Source organism: Penicillium chermesinum (genome assembly GCF_028974085.1).
Source record: "Penicillium chermesinum strain IBT 19713 chromosome Unknown utg000007l:1.0-2695246.0:1.0-2697696.0, whole genome shotgun sequence".
NCBI lineage: Eukaryota > Fungi > Ascomycota > Eurotiomycetes > Eurotiales > Aspergillaceae > Penicillium > Penicillium chermesinum.
In genome coordinates, this window is record NW_026695317.1 from 2,088,206 (window position 1) to 2,107,522 (window position 19,317).

Below are 19,317 nucleotides of genomic sequence, written 5' to 3' on the forward strand. Positions count from 1 at the left end.
CGGGCTAAAAAGACATCAAATCGCCCCGGGGATGAGATTTCGGGCTCATGGTTCGGTCATATCATTCTGACGGATCTGTGAGAATCACGTAGAGGGGAAGAAAAGCCGAGGGAAAGTCTGAAAAAGAGCCACGAAGGGTCCAGGGAGAGGAGCCGCTAAATAGCTGGGGGGCAAAAGGTAAAGCCCGACGAGAACGGGGAAAGCTCGCGACGTTCGATGACCGGTCCAGACCGGGGAAAGAGTGCAAGTGACAGCAAAAAAAAGGCTTGGGGCAAATACGACGGTAGTAACCATGGTTGGCGCCTCGAAATTAGCGGATGGAAACCTGCGGGTGGGATTGCGCTGATCGGGGACGAACGTGTCTTGGAAACATCTTTCACGGTTTAGCTCTATCACATCGGCACTTGACCGGCCCCAACCATTACGATTAGGACCAGTGGGAGATTAGGTTGGGAATACGATTATTAGTAAATTGCTGCTAGTCGAGGCGATCGTTATCTTACAGAGATAAGATGTAGAAATTTCTGCTCGTTTTTCGTCTTAGCGCGGGAACCGTAGCGCTAGCTTTCGTCCATCCATGGTTTTACCTTAGGACCCTTATTATCGTTATCGCTTATCTGGAGGATGACGATTTACGAATACGCAGTCCAAAGATAACAACACCATCAGAGCCTCCACGACCACACCAAAAATATCGCAAGCTTGGTGGTTTTGGTGCGCATCCTGCCGGATGCGGGTCTCCGCAAAAACGGCCACCTCGCCTCGCACGGGACGGGTCAATGGGGGAGCAGATGCGCGCTAATGCAAGATTTTTATAGACGGACCTGGGAAATCTTCCAAGCTGGAAACCGACTTGGCTGATCCATGCCTTTTCACGCGTTTCTAGAGGCCCGAACCACGGAGTACTGCCGCTCCCCACCAATCCTTGGGTCCACGAGCCCGAAGGGTTGGTAAATAACTGGCCCAGTGTGCTCGGCTTCCGAAAAGCGCTTGGAGGAAATTCATTTTCTCTATTTGGAATTCTATAATTACATGATGTACAATGACGTAGTAATACAAGCTATAGTACAGTCCGGGCTTGTTAAGCTTTGAACTCCTCCACTCCATGCCGGTAGGTGGTAATTGCGCCTCCAAGGAGCCGGGAGAACTGGATATATGAGAGATCCATGGCGTTAGCGTGATACAAAAGCAAAATCTCCCAGATGACCCTGATCGGAAGAGTTCGTACACGAAGGTCACTCAGATCGTAGTCAATGTTCTCTTGGAAGCACTTGGCCGCGTCTAATGTGGGATCGGGAAGAGGCACAGGACCACATCCCGGTTTCAGGCGCTTTCTAGCGAGACCAGCTAACTCGGGAATATCTCGCACTAAGTGATTCACTGGCTGCCCAGGGAAGATAGCGTTCGATAACTCCTCGACGGTCAGAGGGGTACTGGTACCGGAGAAAGTAAGTGCATCGAAAATCTGTTGCAGTTGCTCCCGCTTGGCCTCTGGAACCCTCTCGAGATATTGCCTGCCGATCGGATTCTCGTCTGCTTCGAAATATAGCACGGTTCGTGGATCATATGGGTAGACTTCATGTTCATGGAGGGTCAAAGGATTGAATGGTCGTCGGTCCCACATGAGAGGAGAGCCATCAAGGTCCTCCGAACTGGCTTCGACTCGCGCGTCATCCAAGAAGCGGTCGAAGCTCTGCTTTTTTTTTCTGGTGAACTTGAGATTTTTCGGTCTCGAAACGATCAACCAAAGCGGCAACTTCTCGATCAAGTCTCTCGAGGTCGGCTGCAGTTTGTTTGGGGTCCGCGGCTGCACGCGATAACTCCTGCATTCGGCGGTCGATCCTGAGTTGGGCATCAAGGAGATTTTGACGAATACTCCAGACACCGTTCTCTCTCCTTAAAGCTGCACGTGATGTGCTAGCTTTCTTTGCTGCCTTCTTGGTGTCGGCATGGTGAGCACCTACCTCAGCCAGCAATTTATTATGCTTCTCCACATCATCCATCCAACGGAGGTGTATTTCTGTCTGTACTCGAGGGAAGGTGATCTCGTTATCTGTGAGATCCACGCCTATCTGCTTATCAGGAGCTGATGGAGCAGGAACCAATTTAGGAACCTCACGGCCGGCTGGGGTGACAATGCCCCTTGCCTCTCGTCGTTCTTCCGCGCGTTCTAAGTTCCGCGTGATTGATACCAATGACTTAAGAGAATGCCAGGGTTCTTGATGTTTTGTAGCAGCAATGTCTAGAGCATGCAATGCGACATTCTCCGTGAGAAAACTCACGCGCTTGCGATCGGCTAATTGACGCGGAAGGACAGTATGTACTTCCTCCGTAGGGAACGTCGCGATAATCCTTACGCTTCCGTATCTGTGAAGGTCTTGTCGCCTCAGACAACTGTCCATCATTGCCGCCCACCATCTCGCTGGAGTGTTGTGTTCTTTCTTCGATGCCTGAGGCGGAACATTGGCTATCACCAATAGTGTGTCGTTCTTGGGCAGCATCACCCCCTTCGGTATCTCCTTCGCCTGGCACTGCTCTGGTAGATGGTCCGCGAATATTTGATCCCAGTCCCGTATTCTGTATACATGCTCCGAAAGCAACGTATAAGAGGGATCGCTGTTGGCCAGGGTTGTGAGGAAAGGTCGATATGCGTGGAGGTCCGGCTCAATGAGAATATGTCGACGTGGACGAAGGTACTTGTTAATCTTGGATGAGAACACGCCAGACATGGGCCATAGATCAATAATGTCCAGGGGAGGGTTGCGACGAAGGTAGGGCGAGAGTCGTTGAAGAATGTCGTCTGCGATTCGTGTGAGCTAGCAGTCCTTTCACCAACGTTTGCGTCTCAAACTTACCGCATGCTTCCTCACTGACTATGCCTGGAGCTGGCGCCGATCTAAATAACCTCATTCGAGAGAAGCGGTCGAATATAGCCTGGCTCATGGGCGTACGCGCGGACGGCGCCCATCTCTTAAGGTTCTTGAGGTTCTTGGCCATTTATGGTTCGCGGTGCAAAGAAAGATGAGGTCGTATAGGCATTACCCATAGTCATGACAATCAAATCAAGCTCAACGCTGAAACATGATGCCGAATACAAGTGTGATTGTAGCGTAGTGCAGCGCAGCGCGATCCGTCGACACTTTTTTTTTTTGGAGATGCAGAGCAGAGCGGAAGGCGGAGATCCACCTTGCGGGTTCGCGAATCCTCCCCACTCAATCACCAGGTCCGTCCAGGCCTCCCCATTCTGCTCCTTGGTCTCACCACACTCTTTTGTCAGCCCTCGAATGTGGATGCCTTGGCCACTGGTCCTTGTATCAGCCCTCCCGCATCCATTGTCAACCATGCCCTTTGCGGCCTGAATCGCGTGAAGAGGGGCTTGAAACATCTCCCCGCCGAATTCTCTCACATCATGGCGCCTGAGATCCCATCCAGCCCAGGGGGTCGTCCTCCCATGAGCGTGGAAATGATCAGCAAGCGCGCCCAAGATTACGAGTACAACGGGAATATTGCTCTGCGGTATTGGCTTCGAACGGCCTCTACACTGATCCGTGAAGTCCGTCAACAGACACCCCACATGACAACGACGCAATACATACTCATCCCATATCTTTTAGGCGCAAATCTACGAACGCGAAGGAAACGATGAACAAGCATACCTCCTCCTCTTCCGACATGCTCAGCTGGTTCTGGTACATTTATCTGTACATCCCGACGCGCAGAAAGACGGCGAAGGGCGAGCTGGGTTGCTGGCCGCCGAGAAGCAAGTCAAGAAGAACCTGGTCAAGCTGGAGAGCCTCAAACCTCGGATCAACAAACGATACGAGAGATACACTCAGCTCATGCGTGAACGCCAATCGCGCAAGCTATCATCGGAACCTGCGATACCCGAAGCAGAACAGACTCCCGCGGATCCTGCTCTATCCGGCGTCGCGGAGCCGTTGGAGGCTGGGGAGAACCGAGACCTTGCGGTGAAATTGGCGCAGTCCGAGTTGACCCGCAGAGCCACTCTGCGCAAGACTCATGACGGCCGTCGCATTGCGGGGGAATGGAGCGACTGGGAGAGTGCCCTACAGGCTAACAGGAAGACGAACGATACCGATCTTAGCCAGCGCATTCAAAGTATAAGGTCAAATATCGACCACACCCATTCGGTCAGCCAAGCAAAAGGCCCCCAGAAACCCGTTGTGCATGAGGCCCCTCCAGTGTCTTCAGCATATAAGTATCCAACCGTTCCTCTCCAGAAGCCTCTCGACCCTATCTCATCCGGTCAAATCGCCATTCACGACAAGAACGCCGAACGACAGCCTCCTCCAGTATTACCGCCAAAGGAAACGGCTCAGCCTCGAAAAGCCGCCGTGTATGATGGATCTCCCATGGATGGGCCCCCCCCGTCCATCAAAAATATCGCCTCAGCCGCTTGTCCCTGAGAAGAAACTCTCGGCTAATGCCAACCCCGAACTCAACCCATCGAGCTACACGTTCAAGCCCTCTGCGTATCTGGAGAATGGGACGCCTCTACGTTCAGTCTTCCTCCCTGCCCACCTTCGAACGCGCTTTTTATCTGTGGCGGCTGCCAACACGCACCGCAATCTAGAAACATGTGGAATTCTATGCGGGACACTTGTCTCCAATGCGCTCTTCATTTCGAGGCTGGTCATACCCGATCAAGTCTCGACCTCCGATACCTGTGAAACCACAAACGAATCGGCCCTCTTTGATTACTGCGACACGGAAGATCTGATCATGCTCGGCTGGATTCATACACATCCCACCCAGACCTGCTTCATGAGCTCACGGGACCTGCATACGCATTCCGGTTACCAGGTGATGCTTCCTGAGAGTATTGCTATCGTCTGTGCTCCCAGCAAAGATCCAGACTGGGGCGTCTTCCGTCTTACGGATCCGCCTGGTTTGAAGACTGTGCTGAACTGCACGCAGGGCGGGCTCTTCCACCCTCATGCTCAAGAAAACATTTACACTGGTGCCTTGAGGCCGGGGCATGTTGTTGAAGTTAATGGATTAGAATTTGAGACGGTGGACCTTCGTGCCGCCGGATCGCGAGTCTGAATTTGTATACCCTAGCGCACAATCGAATCACACACTTATCTTCATTTGGCCCATTGTTCTGTAGAGATTTAATTTGCAGAGATACACTACGGTTGGTGTCATTCTCCTTAGCCAGCTACCTTGCAATAGGTCTTCTGTTCTGTGTGAATTGTGGAAATAGCATTGTCGTCTTGGAATTCTTGTGTCGACGACGTGCTTCAACAACTCGCATTCCTTTACATGACCGTGTTATGTGTCGAGTCCGTTCTCCTTTGCCCCTCCTCTCCATTTCGATACTTTGATACTTTGATATTCTGCCTTTGTCCCTGGCCTGCTGCCTTCTAGCTTTCGTGTCCCGCTCACGGACGCACGCCGTAGCATTGAACTCGGGCTCATTACGACCATTACGTAGTGCATTCTGACACTTTCATAGGCAGTCTGCTTTGAAGCAAGCATTGGCGACTAAACCAGGCTATATGCATCAGGAAGAGGTAAAATTGTGCTTTATTCAACCAAGTCTATCATCCCCGCCTCCGACATATTTTTCTCATGCATGGCAATAGCTGCCGTCATGTTCTATGATCCTTAATCCCCCGGGTGATAATGGTTTTTCCCATACTTCTTCTTTGACGTGCGTTTGCTGGCTGATCCCGAGCTTTCTTTTGCCCTGAGTGATGCTTCGGGCGAGCGCTTGTCCTTCCGGTTCAGGTGCTCTACTCGATAAGGGCCCTTCAATCGAGTCAATCACAATCGGTCCTTGCTCATGTGCTCCTCGTTCTTCCAGCTTGCGATGCTTACTTTAGACCTGGGCTCCGCATTATGCGTAATGTGATGGTGGTGATGAGCGCCGAACGCTTCTGCCTCCATTTGGGCGACTTCGCCGTGGTAGCGATCTGCACGAGAGATCCTCGTCGCCATTGTGGTTACAGGTTTGGAAAAGAATAGTGACCCCGTCGCGTTAAAAGCAGTTCACGTTATAAATGGAGATAAGGTTGCTCGCGTCTCTTATATTAGAGCGCCTCCTCGCCACAGTTCCGTCATTCCATCAGGAGAGGCAAAATCAATGAAAATGCCCGTTCGAGCTCCACTGCAGTAACCTTGGAAATGGCTGGACCCATCTATATGTCAATTGGTCATATTGGCCGATTCTCGATGTTTTCTGGTTCTCGCATTCTATGCGCATTACCACATATACATCTAGTACTCTCGAAGTCATATCTACATCGACTCCCGAGAATCACTACGCTTGTGTTCTACGCTTGTGGCAAATGACGGATACAAGAAAAAACACCTCTGGTTTCCCAAAGAATCTTAATCGCGCCAGGATTATGCTCGATATCTCCAGACTGCTGTCCCCTTTTTTTGTACAGTAGACCAGTGGGGTATGGCCCACTGCCATTCTCACGTGACTAACTCTATTATGCTCTTTGACATGCGCCACAGGGTCTGGTTGTGCTGGATCCACATGAAAACATCAGTTTTCTAGCCGCAGAGCAGCTGTGCATGAGGCTTGTGGCGATAAGTTACTTGGCGACCTCTTTCTTGGGCGCGTCCAGGATTGATTACCAGTAAAAATCACAACTTCCGAGTAAGGGAGCTTCCACGCCGAGAAATCGGCAGCCGTGGAATATGTTTTGGGAACTAGATCTCTTCATTTTCATCAATCGATTGAAACATCATATGATATTCTTCAACAAAGAAGATGATTGGCTGTTATTGTGCGGGGGTGGTTGTTTCACGGTAGATAAGCCCGGTCTTCTGTACGGCATGCGGCTCCCTGAGTTTCACCTCAAGACCACATCCTTTCCCACGCGCGCCCCATCTGCATGGATATCCTATCACCACCACATCTTGAGTAGTCTGCGCCAGTCGAATTGAGCTTCCGTATGTCCTCCGACAGTTCAGATAGGGGGTCTCCCACCCCCGACACGACCACCTCCAACACCCCGCCTGCATCTCACACGTCTCAGCAAAAACAAGACCTCGCCTCCCCCTTCTCCTTCTTCTCCTACCCCGTCACACACGTCGCAAAGGGATTATATCGCCGAATTACGGATCCAACGCCCCCACAAAGTATGCCCTCCAGCCTGTGGTCCAACTCGTCCTCCGAAGTCTTCACGCCGCGCCGAACAGCCTCCCCGTTCCAACCACCGCCTCTCACCCCTCTATCTCTCGAAATCCCCAAAGGCGCCGACCTTCTACAACAGCAACTTCTCAACCGAGCTCTAGCGGAGGAAATCCGCCTCCTCGTCCCCGCCCGCCTCCAACTCGTCGAAAAATGGCGCCTAGCCTACAGCCTCGACCGGGACGGGGCCTCCCTCAGCACCCTCTATGACAACTGCGAAGAATTCTCCCATCGTAGCCCGCGGGCGGGCTATGTCCTCGTTATTCGCGACGCCTCCCCCGCAGGCACCGTCTTCGGCGCCTATATGACCGACGCGCCGCACCCAAACTCCCAATTCTTCGGCACGGGCGAGTGCTTCCTTTGGCGGGCCAGCGTCCTCCCACCACCCGCAAACCTCGGCCTGGCTTTCTCCACCGACGGGCCTCAATCAGAGGAGGCCCTCGAACGCGCGGGCCTGCCCCCTCCTCCTTCGGCGGACACCACCCACGCCGGGCGCTGGAGCACCCTGCGCAATGATCCGAAATCGAAGACGGAGTCGCCGGCCCATAATCTCAATATGAATATCAAAACCAACCTGGCGGCGGCGAGTGGGGGTGCGCTTGCTCCACCGTCGCCCTCCTCGATTAACACGCCTTCGCGCAGTGGGGCTAGTACCCCCGAGCGTATCCGTTTCAAAGCCTTTCCTTATAGCGGTGTGAACGATTACATGATGTTTTGCGAAACTGGGTTTCTGAGTCTGGGCGGAGGGTAAGTGGATATCGACATTCCTGGGTGTGAAATAACGTGGACTAACCTTTGATGACAGTGATGGACACTACGGCCTTTGGGTTGATTCAAGCTTGGAAAAGGGTGTCAGTGCACACTGTCAGACATTTGGTAATGAACCATTATCGGAGGAGGGGGAGAAATTCGAGGTCATTGGTGTCGAGGTGTGGTATGTGGGCTCATAAGGTATGTCGGCGAAGTGAGCATATATACGACTTAGTATCCTACCACCAAGGGTCAATGTTTGCAAATTTGGATGGACAGGTCTCGATGATCATTAATACCCCGCGAGAATAGCATTGATTACTTGGGCGTCATGGACATTTGTCTGCCCCACGTTCTTTATGAATGTATAGACGCTGCGAAGACTCCCTCTATTTGGATAATCTGTAGCCTGTCGAGACCGACTGGTAGTATGAATTGTATGCATTCCAAGGTGATCCAGCGAAAGAAGGTCCAATCTCCAAGAAAAATTTTCAGTACATTGGCTCAACTTAATAATGAACGCAGCCGTCATTACTACAACGTCACACATACGATCAGGCTAGGATGGTTCGTTGCAATTCGATTTATTCGTATCTAGTCAAGCTACCTAATAGAAGAACCTTGATCAAGGTTCAAATAGAACGCTGTCGCGGGGAACAAAGATTAGAAGCAGCCCTCGAACCTGAGTGTGAAGCGTCAAGGAGGATTTGACAAAGGGAAAAGAAAATCGTTGGAAAAACAGCAGGGGGTATGGGTAACGGCACAAAGCAGATCAGCAAATCATGAAATCAGAAGGGGAATGGGAAACAGACAACTAGTAAGGTGAATTGACGATATTGTCCCGAAGATGACTCTGGCGACCGCTGCGGTTACGAGCCGGAGTCATAGGGCCAGCAATACTCTCGCGAGTAGGCTTCTGGAAGCTTCGTTTCGCGACCATGTTGACCTCGTTGGGCAAAGCGACAATCACGTTCTTGTCGGAACCGAACCGGAAATTGTCGGCCATGACATTCTCTTCATATCGCTTAATGGTGTAAGGATCCTTGCGGCCCGCAAGAACCTTCTTCATACTCCAAGTGATGATGAATGGCCCAGTAGCAGTAACAATCGATGTTTCTTCGGTATCAACACCGGTGTTGAAACGGGCCGTGGTAAAGGACAGGGGCTGCTTCGTCTCGTGCTGGAACTGTGCAACGTGCGCAGGCTGGAGACCCAAACGCCGAGGCTGAGGCTTGGAATCCTTGGCAAATGACTTTTCGAACCCAAGTTTGCCTTCGTTCTTGCCGTCCTTCTGAAGCGCGTCGATCAGGAGAAGGTAGGTCCGACAAGTAGCTAGCACCCAGCGTCCGTCAGCTGATACATCAAGACCGATGATTGGCTCACCAAGAGCCGGGATGTGAGTCTTAGCATTAATTCCGAGACGGTCAAACATGCGAATGTCTCCCTTGTTGGATGCAACCGCGATATAGCCCTTCTCGGTAGTGGAAACGGCAGAGAAATCATTCTTGCTCACGTATTGCTTCAGATCAGCATCCACGAGCTTATTGCCAGAAAGACGAGGGTCAATGCGATACAGCGCGTTCCTCGATGCACCGACAAATGGTTGAGCAGCAGTCATCTGAGAAAATTTGCTCTCCGGGGCAAATGTATCAACAGTAATGTCATCGTGCACCTTCCACTCATCCACCACTTTACCGTATTCAAGATCCATACGATAAAGAGAATTGGGATCATCGGTGTTCTGAAGTATCAAGTCTTGATCCTCCGCATGAAGCATGACCTTCTTAGGACTGAATAGCTTGCCGCGAGGGGGTCTCGACCTTGGAAATGTTGGTCGAAAACTCCAGATTGTTGTTGTCGGTGTGCTTGAAGACACCAATCTTGGAGCCACGAACCACGAAAGACCGGTCGTGCTTGTAGCCAACAGCAAGCTGGGAGTTGACGTTTCCATCTGCATCACGCGTAACATGGTCATCGTCAGATTCATCGCTATCGTAATGTTCACTGCGCTGCCCGTCATCCTGATCGGTCGCTTCTTCCTCTTCATCTTCGTCTTCCTCTTCCTCGGGATGTTCGTCGGCATCGTCCATTGTGAGATCCTGGAAGGCGTCTAGTACGTAGTCGCGATCGTCTTGCTTCACCTTGTTCCACTTCATCTCATTCAACTGCTCCCATAGCGCCTGCATAAGGCCCTCCTGGAAGCGCTCTTCCGAGGGCTGGTCCCTGAAACGAAGAAGCCAAGAGTAGGCCGATCCATCTTCGGCATAATGATTGAAGATGAACGACAAATATTCAAAATTGAAGACAGGGTTGATGTCTGCCACAACAGCCTGGCCGAGCCAGTCCTTGTCCTTGCTGCTGATCTGCAGCCAATACTGCCAGTTTCCAATTTCTGAAACGCTTGCGACAACCTCAGACTCTTGCAACACGAAAGTTCCAGTGGCGAAGTCGAATAAGTGCAGCTCGGCTCTCTCCTTTGCCAAGATCTCCTTCGATTCGGGTTGGGGAGCGGCAGCTGGCGCAGTAGTCGACTTGTCTTGTTCAGCTCCGGACTTCATCTTGCCCTTCGACTGGGCATATTTCACGTCCTTCGCCATCTCTGCTGCGCTTTCTTCGGCGGAGGGGGGGTTGATTCTGAGACTGAAGGGTGGGAGAGGCAACAGGGCTGGCGGATGGAATCGGACTTTCTTGGAAAGAGAACTGTTGCAGTTCCTCTTCGGTAGCTTTCTGGGCACTGCAGCGGAACTTGCGCTCGTACTGGCACTGCAAAGCCGCCAACTCAAAGGTGGCGACCTTGTCAGAGGGGACAGAAGGGTCGCAGATGAACTCAAAAAGATCACCCTCGTCTCCGCTGAGATCGTCCCAGGCGAGGATCTTGACCCCACCTTCGCGAACCTCAGATCGGAAGTGCAGGCTCTGGTCCAATAGGAAGACTTTCTCGTCTTTGTCTAGGCCATCTGCTGCACCGTGCTCGTCTTCGTCCTCGGCAAGCTCCTCTTCGCCTTCCTCGTAAGCCCTCTGAATCACCAACTGGTACTGGAACTCCTGGCCGGTCCGGCGGATGGAAGCAGCTGCGTCCTTGAAGATGAGTTCAGAGTAGCCTTTGGGGGACAAGGGGCGAACAAGATAGAGCTGGCCTTGAGGGATCTCGATGATGGATTCTTTCGAAGTATCCCGAAAGAGAAACTTGCCCACTGTTCAAGAACCAATATTAGCATATATTTGACGCTTTGTGGAGTAAACCTCGTGGTTGGTATGGAGGGGTTTGGCGGGGCAGGAACGCGTTGCTACCTACCGTTGCGGAGCATAAACATTGTTGCGAGGGGCAGGTGACCAGGGCAAGACTGAAGGCGAAGACCAGAGAAGACAGAAAGGGCAGGTAGTCCTGGTTCAAGACACTCGAAGGGATGCAGCTGGTCCGGCCACCGACAGCAACACAAAGAAGGCTGAGAGGAGTATCAACCTAGAAAAAATAAAAATAAATAAATGAAGCATGGTGAAAGAAGTGGACTCCGTCATCGTACTGTGGCGTCTGTGGCTCCTAGATTATGTAATAATGTGGCGAATCCAGATCCAAGCAACAAGTGGAAACGGCAACCCAATCAACATAGAACCCTAATATCTGAATTAGTGGAAGAACCCAAATTTCCTACCAAAAGACGCCACCAAGTGTATGACTGGTCTCCTTTCAAGCCAGAGTGATGGGCGGAATGCCCTGTAATTCCGGTTGGCCACTCTTAAGCCCCTCAGTCTAACTAATTTGAGAACTGATTATGGAATATATTGTAAACTTAATCTAAAATTTCATCTAGTTCGGGAATAGGATCACCGTAGTTGGATTCTACATGTAGAAATGGCATCTTGGTATGGAACGGGCGCTTCTTAGGTCAAGATAGGACCTCTCGAAGCCCTTACTCTTCCTCCCCGTCATCTGCTGCAGCTTCTACCGCAGCAATATGATCCTCCTCGGCTACATCCTCAACGTCATCCTCAGCATAATCTTCAACCTCCTCCGCATTATCATCAGCTTCATTTGACTGAGTTCTTAGCTTCCCTCCCTTGCGTGGTGGAATGACCTTCATGAATGCCTCTCCCCAATCTTTCAACTCAAGCCAGTTGAGCATGATGTCCACCACGTGGTTGGTTGTAAGAACAGTGCGAGAGGCCATTTGAATATATTGGCCAATAGGAAGTTTGGCTGTTTTCATCCCCTTCTTCAATGCCTCTTTGTAGCAAACAGCCTTGTATCGGTTCTTGTCTACCAAGCCACCGATTATGTATGTACTGTAAGGCTTGAGCTCTGTCAATGTGTTGGGACTGTCGCTGCTGAGATAAATGACTTCGCCATCCTCGGGCTTGGCTTCAGTCTGATCGGCGAAGGGACCAACAAGGGCGCCACCTTTTGGAGACGCCATGTGTTCTTTCGCAAGCTCAGCTGCCCTGGCAAAGTCCTCCTGAATGATCTGAATGCCTTTCCAATTTTTATGCGCAACAAGCACGGTATCGAAGCGTTCCTTCAGAAGCTTGTCGAAAGAGCTGAACATAAGGTGCGAGCGCCAGGGTGCACGGGTGTTTTCGGAGTAGACACGAGTCAATTGAGAAGCCAGAGAAATTCGTTCTTTGACGTTCATCAAGTCGTCGTAGCCACAGTCGATGACAATGGATAACGGGATTAACGTCGATTTGTGCTTTAAAGCTCGGGTCGAGGCCCAAGACTTGCGCAATGCAGTGACCGCTTCCTCGCCACCTGTAGCGCGAGCTTCTTCCAGCATTTTATGGCGTCGTTCTTTCTTCGCAGCAGCTTTTTCCTTCCGCTGGCTTTTCCGGTGTTCGCGGTCTTTCTCCCATTTCTCTTTTTTGCGTAGTCGCCGAAGTTGGTTTTTGGACATTCCTGCTGTCGCGTCCACATTCTCAGCTGGAGCATTATCTTCCTTGGCTTCTCCCTCGGTTGTAGAAGTGGCAGCCTCTTCTGGATTCTGCCCGGTAGCTGCAGTATTCTGCTTCGACTCGTCGGCGAGAAGGGCGCCTGTCATTGCGGGACCAAGCTCTCCAGGAGTAGGATCGTTGTCAGGAACATCAAGCTTCTGGAGCTTCCTCGGGCGCTCTTCTTCCGCCATTATTGTGTAGTCGCAATTCTAATGCGGTGGGCAGTTCGAGCTCTTCGTGGGCGTAGAATGCGGGCAGAAAATAAGAACAGCCGATCTACGGCCAATCAGAGACGACCGGTCCTTCATTACGACGGCCGACACGTGACCGCATCTCCCCATCGTGACTTCTCGTTCATCCGCCTTGACATCCCCAGGATCCGAATCCCCCATTCCACCGCCACAATGCCTCAGGATATGCCCCCAACGGGGGGCTACGCTCAAGTCCAGTACAAGGTACGCCATTGGCCCAGGTCCGGGCCTCCATGGCCCTAGAGGGAGCCGCCCGGAGCAGCTTCTCAGCAGCGCCATGGCTAACGTCCGTTTGAATCTTTAGCGCAACCTCCCCGCCCGTGGCTTCAGGCCTTGGGTCTATGCCGTCGGTCTGCATGCCATCATGGCCTATGGATTCTACACACACTGGGTCGGTGTCCGCGAACAACGGTACGTGACCCCACCAAAGTGGTCCCTTCCTCCGATCCGTTCAATGTCGAGATGGAAATTGGGACCAGACCACCCAGCAGCGAAATACTCCTTTTATGTTGAACCGTGACCGGGGGCTAATCTCCTACCGATATAGGGAACTCACCCGTGAGAAGATGTGGTCCCGTCTCTACCTTCTGCCTCTTCTGCAGGCCGAGGAGGACCGCGACCAGGTCCGCCGCCACTTCGCCGAGAATGCGCGCCAAAAGGAGCTTTTGGGCGCTGAGGAGAAGGTCTACAACTCTGACCGGTATGTTCCGCCGTACGTGAGAGACTTCGAGCCAATCGCTAATTCTATGCAGCTTTATCCGACCTACCGTTGTCTACACCCCCAGCGAAGTCACCCCTGAAGCTAAGAAGTCGTGGTTCTAAAGGAGCACAAGATTATCTGTCCCTCATCATGTTTGATCTGGTGCTATAGTTTCGCGTTCTGGGCTCAGAGTTGGAGTCAAGATTTGTTTCATGGGGTCGATGCAATCGGAAGATCGTGAGGAGGTTCTGATCTCGAAGGTTTCGAGAAAAACAATGTAGATATAACACTTCTAGGAAAGTTTCCTTGGTTTTGCGAATTTGAGACATTTATTCAATTCTATGTTCCTTGCTTGCTTTTCTACCAATAGAAATTGACTCTGTTAGTACTAGTATCTCCATGAGAGAATGAGAGAAGCTTCGGGTTTAGATTACTTGAAAGTTTACATATCTTGGTTGTATTTTTGGTCTTTTTTCTTTTCAGTTCTCTAGTGGTACACAAGAGACCCGTCTAGCATTATTTTTGACATAAGCGCCTCCGCCAGGGTAGTCCGTTAGATTGCGCGCCGGTGATGAATAATATAAGGGAATGAAATAAACATGAAAGTGCACAATATCAGCTGAACAGGTCAGCAACACCAGAGAGATCTGGACCGTCGTTGATGTCAACCCGAGGGTTCGATTCCTGGGCTTCCATTTCGTGGTTAGTCATGTACCGCTCTTGAAGTGCGCTGCGGATCTTGCGTCGTTCTTCTCGCGAGCTTAGAATTTTTCCTTGTTCGGCGATACTCACGCCCCGAAGAGGCTCAAGGAGTTCGAGAACAAGAGCACGCTGTTGGCGAGGGGAAGCGCTTCGGCGAAGCTGAGCTTCAGTATTCACGACTTTTTCTTCGGTGATGCCTGGTAGTGTGAGGAAGATATCTCGTGGCGTAGAGCTAGCTGGGCCATAGATGAACCAGATGGATGCGATCAACTGGGCCAGATCTTTCTGCATGTCAACAAAGTAAGGCTCGTGCACGGACGTGATGCATGCCTTGAGCACATCGGTGCAGATGAATTCGCGTATGGTGACCGTGGTCTGGTTGTCCTTCGGACTGGGGGCGAAGTCCGGAAGGATGGATCGAATAACCCTAGTGATGATGCTACAGCATCTCGTGTCACGCATACGAAGAGCATGTGTACAAAAAAGCATAATGGGCTCGAATATATCCGAGGATGAGAGGACAAATTGTCGAATGGAGTCACCGAGCTCTGGGGTTGGCGATCCTGGATGAAGATCAGACTCGGTTCGATCTGGGTCTGGTATATGGTCAATTTTTCATTCTCTCAGTCCCTGTCGGGACAGAGGATAGGTGTTGTCTCTTCTTACCTCCCCTCTGAGGGTCGAACAGGCTGGCCACCATGATTACCGCAGAGTATGTCAGTTGGCGGAGCACACTCTCAGATTTCATCTCATCCGTAAGATCTCCCTCTGCTAGTCCAGTCTTCCGCTGTTCAATGATTTCCCATTCATGAGTGATCTTGCGGTCTAGGCTCTGGAAAAGGGTCGAAAGCATCGGTGGTAGGAATTGAGAACGATATTGCACTGGACAGTCATCGATTAAGCAGCGAGATATGTTGAGCAGGACCGAGTATTGATGGGATGAAAGATGCTCTGCATCTTTGAAGAGCGCTTGGGACAGCGGAAGGGGGAGTTCGGCATATCCGTAGAACTGATGGCGCATTCTACTCATACTGAAAAGCATAGAGTAGCATGATTCACGCACAGCTCTGATTTTACCGCGGACAGATGATGCGAATCCCTCTAGTGTAGTCTTGGACGCCGTAATTCTCGCATAGAAATCGTCGCGGCTACCAGTCGAGATACCGGCTTGCCAGAAGCGATCGGTGAGAATACGCTCGACCACGGCGCGCATCTCGTCACTTACTGCCCAATTCGACGGATTGTGGAATGCATGAGCATTGCTACATGATTTGTTAGATCAGTCTCAAAACGCCATTCACCGATAAAGGATGGTACCTGAGAAGTGGCAAGAGAGTTCGCAGTATTTCTGGGATCAAGTCATGCCACATGTTACACGCAACTTCATAAGCGGGAGTGGTCTTCTTAAGCTTGTCAGTGGAGACTGCCAGCATGGTCTTAGTCCCTCGCAACGGTAGCATCTAGAAAGGTCAGAAAATATTAAATAACGAGTTCCGAAGAAATTTACCTGAAATTTCTTTGTCATCTCTTCTTGGACAATCTTTCCCTCGTTGTCCAAATGAACCTCTGACCAATCCGAAATTCGATGGGCTTGCTTAGCTTGCATGTATGATCCGACGTTCTCCAACCCCAACATCGAACAAAAGCCTTCAAAGGTCGAGGCCATGCGACAAAACGTTTCATCCCGCCAAGCTTGTCGAATTGGCTCAAGGAAAGAAGCTAGTCGGGTATTGCGCACGTTGGGATCAACATTGTTGGCCCGTTGCCTGCGCAAGTTAGCCGAGATCTCCCAAAGAGGCGAAGAAAAGAAATAGAAACAGGACGAAGAGAAGCAAACTGGGACAACAAAGCATACATGATAATGAGCAGGATTGATGTCAACTCCATTTGAAGCTTATCATCCACGCGATTTGTCATGGTGATCTCTGTGATCTTCGGTTCCAGCAGGTCGTAGAATGTCTAAGACTCGATCAGTACCAGTACCTTTTGATAACACCTGTCGCGGATATACGTACGGCAAAATAATCCGCATAGCGCATTGCCAAACGGCGGAGTTCATGACTAGCAAGGCCATGCAATTCTTTCAAAGCCTCAGAATATGCAGGAAACTCAGGATGATCCGGAAGTCGTGTCATGAGAATGTGCTCCAGAACTTTGAGGGCAAATGAAGGGTGATTGTCAAGGGCACGAGAAGAGATGTCGACTACCAGCTTAATGACTCGCTGTTTCAAAACCGGGTCCTGTAGGCGGTTATTAAACAATCTTGCCTGTTCCTTCTCTGAGATCTTACATCGAAGGAACGTTGCATCAGGCTTGTTGCCCAATGTTCGATCACGTTTTCAAGCCCATTTCGATCTTGCTCCTGTAGTCCGGTCAGTATGCAATCATTGGTAGTTTGAATTAAATACTCACATCATTCTGAGGGGCTTTTCCGTGGGCCTCGATCCATTTATGGTAACCCTTGATGACCGCTTCAACGACCGCGAACTGAGCATCGGCTCGCATGAGAGGGATTGATGATTTGCTGAATGTTTGCACTTTGCAAAATTAGTAAAGTCCTGTCGCTGCATCAAAGAACGGACACCCACTTGAGAAAGGCTCGACTCCATCATAGAGACTGTCCAAATTGGTATCGATCTTTGCGAGAATCTCACTGACAGCTTCTTTGGGTCGTTTTAGAGTGATGCTCTCGATTATTGACGAGCAGTAACGGCGATAGTTCCCAACAAATGCATGGCGCTCTGGAACGGTATCAATATCATCTATGAGGAATTGCACAGTAGGATTATCTGAGTCCGTGGAAGAAGATTCCCAGCGGATCAACCGCTGGGTACAAATGTTCAAAAAATTAGGAGTTTGCGCAACCACAAAGTCCAGCTCATTCAGTTTGTTTATAGTGAGCAGCCGGGACCAAAGATGGAGAGCAGGAATAGAAACTACCAAGCTCTCATTCTGCATGATATTGATCATGAAATCGAAGAAACCGGGTAAGTCCAGACGATGCATGATTTGCCGAAGGACTCGCTCATCCTCCAAACAGCCCGCGATATAAGAAACAGTCTACTTCGGTTAGCACCTGTGATGCTATTGAGGAAGAAGCAAATTACCTCAGAAAGTTTCTTTGAAATAAGATACTTTGGATCGTCCATGTCGTCTGGGCCAACAACAGACCACTGATAGACATTCCTCAGAGCGTTTAAGTAGTCAGGTTCAAAGATGAGCCAGACAAGCTCTTGCGAGTCTTCGCTCCCCATGTTACTTCTCCCATATAGCGCATGCAAAGCCTCGACTGCAGCCTAAATTGGTTTATTAGGATAAACAGACCGACAAACAATGAATCAATACTCACCAGCAAAACTTGCTCATCTTGGCATGTAAGCGCCCTGAAAATGCTGGACACGACGTGCGACGCCACAACCGCCTTGTAAATCGACCAGGAAAGAGCGGATCGCAGACTAGTTAAGGCTTTGACGGCGGCATCCCTAGCCTGCGGAGAGTTGGAAACATTCAGAACGCAGTTGTCGAGGAACTCGCAGATTCTGACTAGCCATCCTTCTTGCCCACATCTCAGCACCGCACTGGGGTTCTTGTCCGGGTTGATATGCTCCACAATTGCAGCAGGGGTGAAAATTTCGACGAGAGCGCGATTGAGCTCCGTGCCGCGCAAGGACGAGACTGTATCCTCGCGGAAGAAAACATCTTCAGACAGTGTCTCCAAAACAGCAAGTACCAGTTCATTGTGCACAAGTGATGAGCCCCAGAACTTTACTAGCGTAGCATCCATGTCCATCCAGTCCAGCCCCCAGCTCTTCTTGGCGGCCTCGGACCATAGCTGCGGGATTTTGTTGCGGAAATAGCTTGGGTCTTCCGGTTGCAGATTCTCGGCGAGCTGTAGAACGATCGATCGGAGGTTCGCGGACTCTTCGGCGTTGCTGAATGAAAGATGGCGCAGTACATGGTCCAGGAGTGTCAAGCCAAAATACCGCACGACGTACGCATGGTTTGAGCGCGACGCGAGCAAGAAGCCATTGCGGGCCGCAGCGTCACTGTCTTTTAAAGACTCAACAAACGTGAGAGCCTCTTTTCGGAGATCGTTGGACGATGTAGGACTGTGGATTGCCTCCAGAGCCCGAATAATGTCGGCCATGCCGGCCTCAGAGAGCTCTTCCGCAGCCATGTTGACGGCGCCAAAGTTCGGTTGCGTGGATTATGTTCGGAGGGTATGCGCACGGGTTGAGGGATTCAATTAGGATCGTCCTTGAGCTGTCTGGTTCCGAGCATCCAGTCCTTAACTGTTCATACTCCGAGAGGAGTTCAAGGCCCGCGGTTCGGTTCGCCTGGCCGTTGGACCTGTCCGTGAGGTGCTTCGCAGTCGGACACAGTGACAACGGCCAACCAAGGACGCCAATCAAGCAATTTAGTTGAACGAGGAAGAGGTGGCTCCAGCGAAGGGATCGAGGGGCTTGGAAGGGGAAGGTGGAGTGGGTTATTTTGAGCGGGAGAAAAGTGATCTTCCCGCGAGGCGGAAGTTGGAAGTGCCGGTCTGCTGAAATTCACTCAAGTTGTTACTCGACGCGTTCTATAGTTGACCTCCCTTTTCGTCCCAGCCCGTTCTAATTTCAGGGATCCATGGACAAAGCGGGTCCAGAGGTTTTTGTTTCATCTTTGTCCTGCTTCCCAAGCTTCTATTGGCTTCGACGGGCTCTTAAGTTGTACCCCTCCGTCACCGATTGTTTTATCTTATCTCTCTCTACGCGCGCGATCCATGGGCGCCAGGCGAACCCAGTGGTTGCTGCTGTCAACTCACATTTCCAAAG

At 51.0% G+C, this 19,317-nt stretch overlaps 7 protein-coding genes across 7 annotated transcripts; 3 read left to right on the forward strand and 4 right to left on the reverse strand.

The window, feature by feature from the left end:
- Positions 1 to 1,081: 1,081 nt before the first annotated feature.
- On the reverse strand, positions 1,082 to 2,997 carry N7468_009524 (uncharacterized protein; the record flags this gene model as incomplete). The annotated part of the gene is made up of 3 exons (XM_058478820.1): positions 1,082 to 1,693; positions 1,716 to 2,800; positions 2,856 to 2,997. 3 exons carry the CDS (start codon positions 2,995 to 2,997, stop codon positions 1,082 to 1,084), a joined length of 1,839 nt encoding a protein of 612 aa, XP_058327150.1.
- Positions 2,998 to 3,409: 412 nt separating this feature from the next.
- N7468_009525 (putative endosome-associated ubiquitin isopeptidase (AmsH)) lies at positions 3,410 to 5,067 on the forward strand (the record flags this gene model as incomplete). The annotated part of the gene is made up of 3 exons (XM_058478821.1): positions 3,410 to 3,553; positions 3,615 to 4,355; positions 4,414 to 5,067. The coding sequence occupies 3 exons, from the start codon at positions 3,410 to 3,412 to the stop codon at positions 5,065 to 5,067; spliced, it is 1,539 nt and encodes a 512-aa protein (XP_058327151.1).
- Positions 5,068 to 6,932: 1,865 nt separating this feature from the next.
- Positions 6,933 to 8,121, forward strand: N7468_009526 (putative oxidative stress response protein Oxr1; the record flags this gene model as incomplete). Its single annotated transcript, XM_058478822.1, has 2 exons — positions 6,933 to 7,918; positions 7,977 to 8,121. The coding sequence occupies 2 exons, from the start codon at positions 6,933 to 6,935 to the stop codon at positions 8,119 to 8,121; spliced, it is 1,131 nt and encodes a 376-aa protein (XP_058327152.1).
- A 614-nt stretch (positions 8,122 to 8,735) lies between these two features.
- Positions 8,736 to 11,235, reverse strand: N7468_009527 (uncharacterized protein; the record flags this gene model as incomplete). Its single annotated transcript, XM_058478823.1, has 4 exons — positions 8,736 to 9,704; positions 9,742 to 10,561; positions 10,623 to 11,115; positions 11,217 to 11,235. 4 exons carry the CDS (start codon positions 11,233 to 11,235, stop codon positions 8,736 to 8,738), a joined length of 2,301 nt encoding a protein of 766 aa, XP_058327153.1.
- Positions 11,236 to 11,832: 597 nt separating this feature from the next.
- Positions 11,833 to 13,038, reverse strand: trm10 (tRNA (guanine(9)-N(1))-methyltransferase; the record flags this gene model as incomplete). Its single annotated transcript, XM_058478824.1, has 1 exon — positions 11,833 to 13,038. One exon carries the CDS (start codon positions 13,036 to 13,038, stop codon positions 11,833 to 11,835), a length of 1,206 nt encoding a protein of 401 aa, XP_058327154.1.
- A 213-nt stretch (positions 13,039 to 13,251) lies between these two features.
- Positions 13,252 to 13,920, forward strand: N7468_009529 (putative NADH-ubiquinone oxidoreductase subunit GRIM-19; the record flags this gene model as incomplete). The annotated part of the gene is made up of 4 exons (XM_058478825.1): positions 13,252 to 13,302; positions 13,403 to 13,509; positions 13,646 to 13,798; positions 13,851 to 13,920. 4 exons carry the CDS (start codon positions 13,252 to 13,254, stop codon positions 13,918 to 13,920), a joined length of 381 nt encoding a protein of 126 aa, XP_058327155.1.
- A 493-nt stretch (positions 13,921 to 14,413) lies between these two features.
- On the reverse strand, positions 14,414 to 18,677 carry N7468_009530 (karyopherin MSN5; the record flags this gene model as incomplete). The annotated part of the gene is made up of 11 exons (XM_058478826.1): positions 14,414 to 15,096; positions 15,167 to 15,762; positions 15,818 to 15,960; positions 16,008 to 16,266; positions 16,356 to 16,459; positions 16,516 to 16,740; positions 16,791 to 16,862; positions 16,913 to 17,037; positions 17,089 to 17,560; positions 17,608 to 17,796; positions 17,850 to 18,677. The coding sequence occupies 11 exons, from the start codon at positions 18,675 to 18,677 to the stop codon at positions 14,414 to 14,416; spliced, it is 3,696 nt and encodes a 1,231-aa protein (XP_058327156.1).
- Between the last annotated feature and the right edge of the window lie 640 nt (positions 18,678 to 19,317).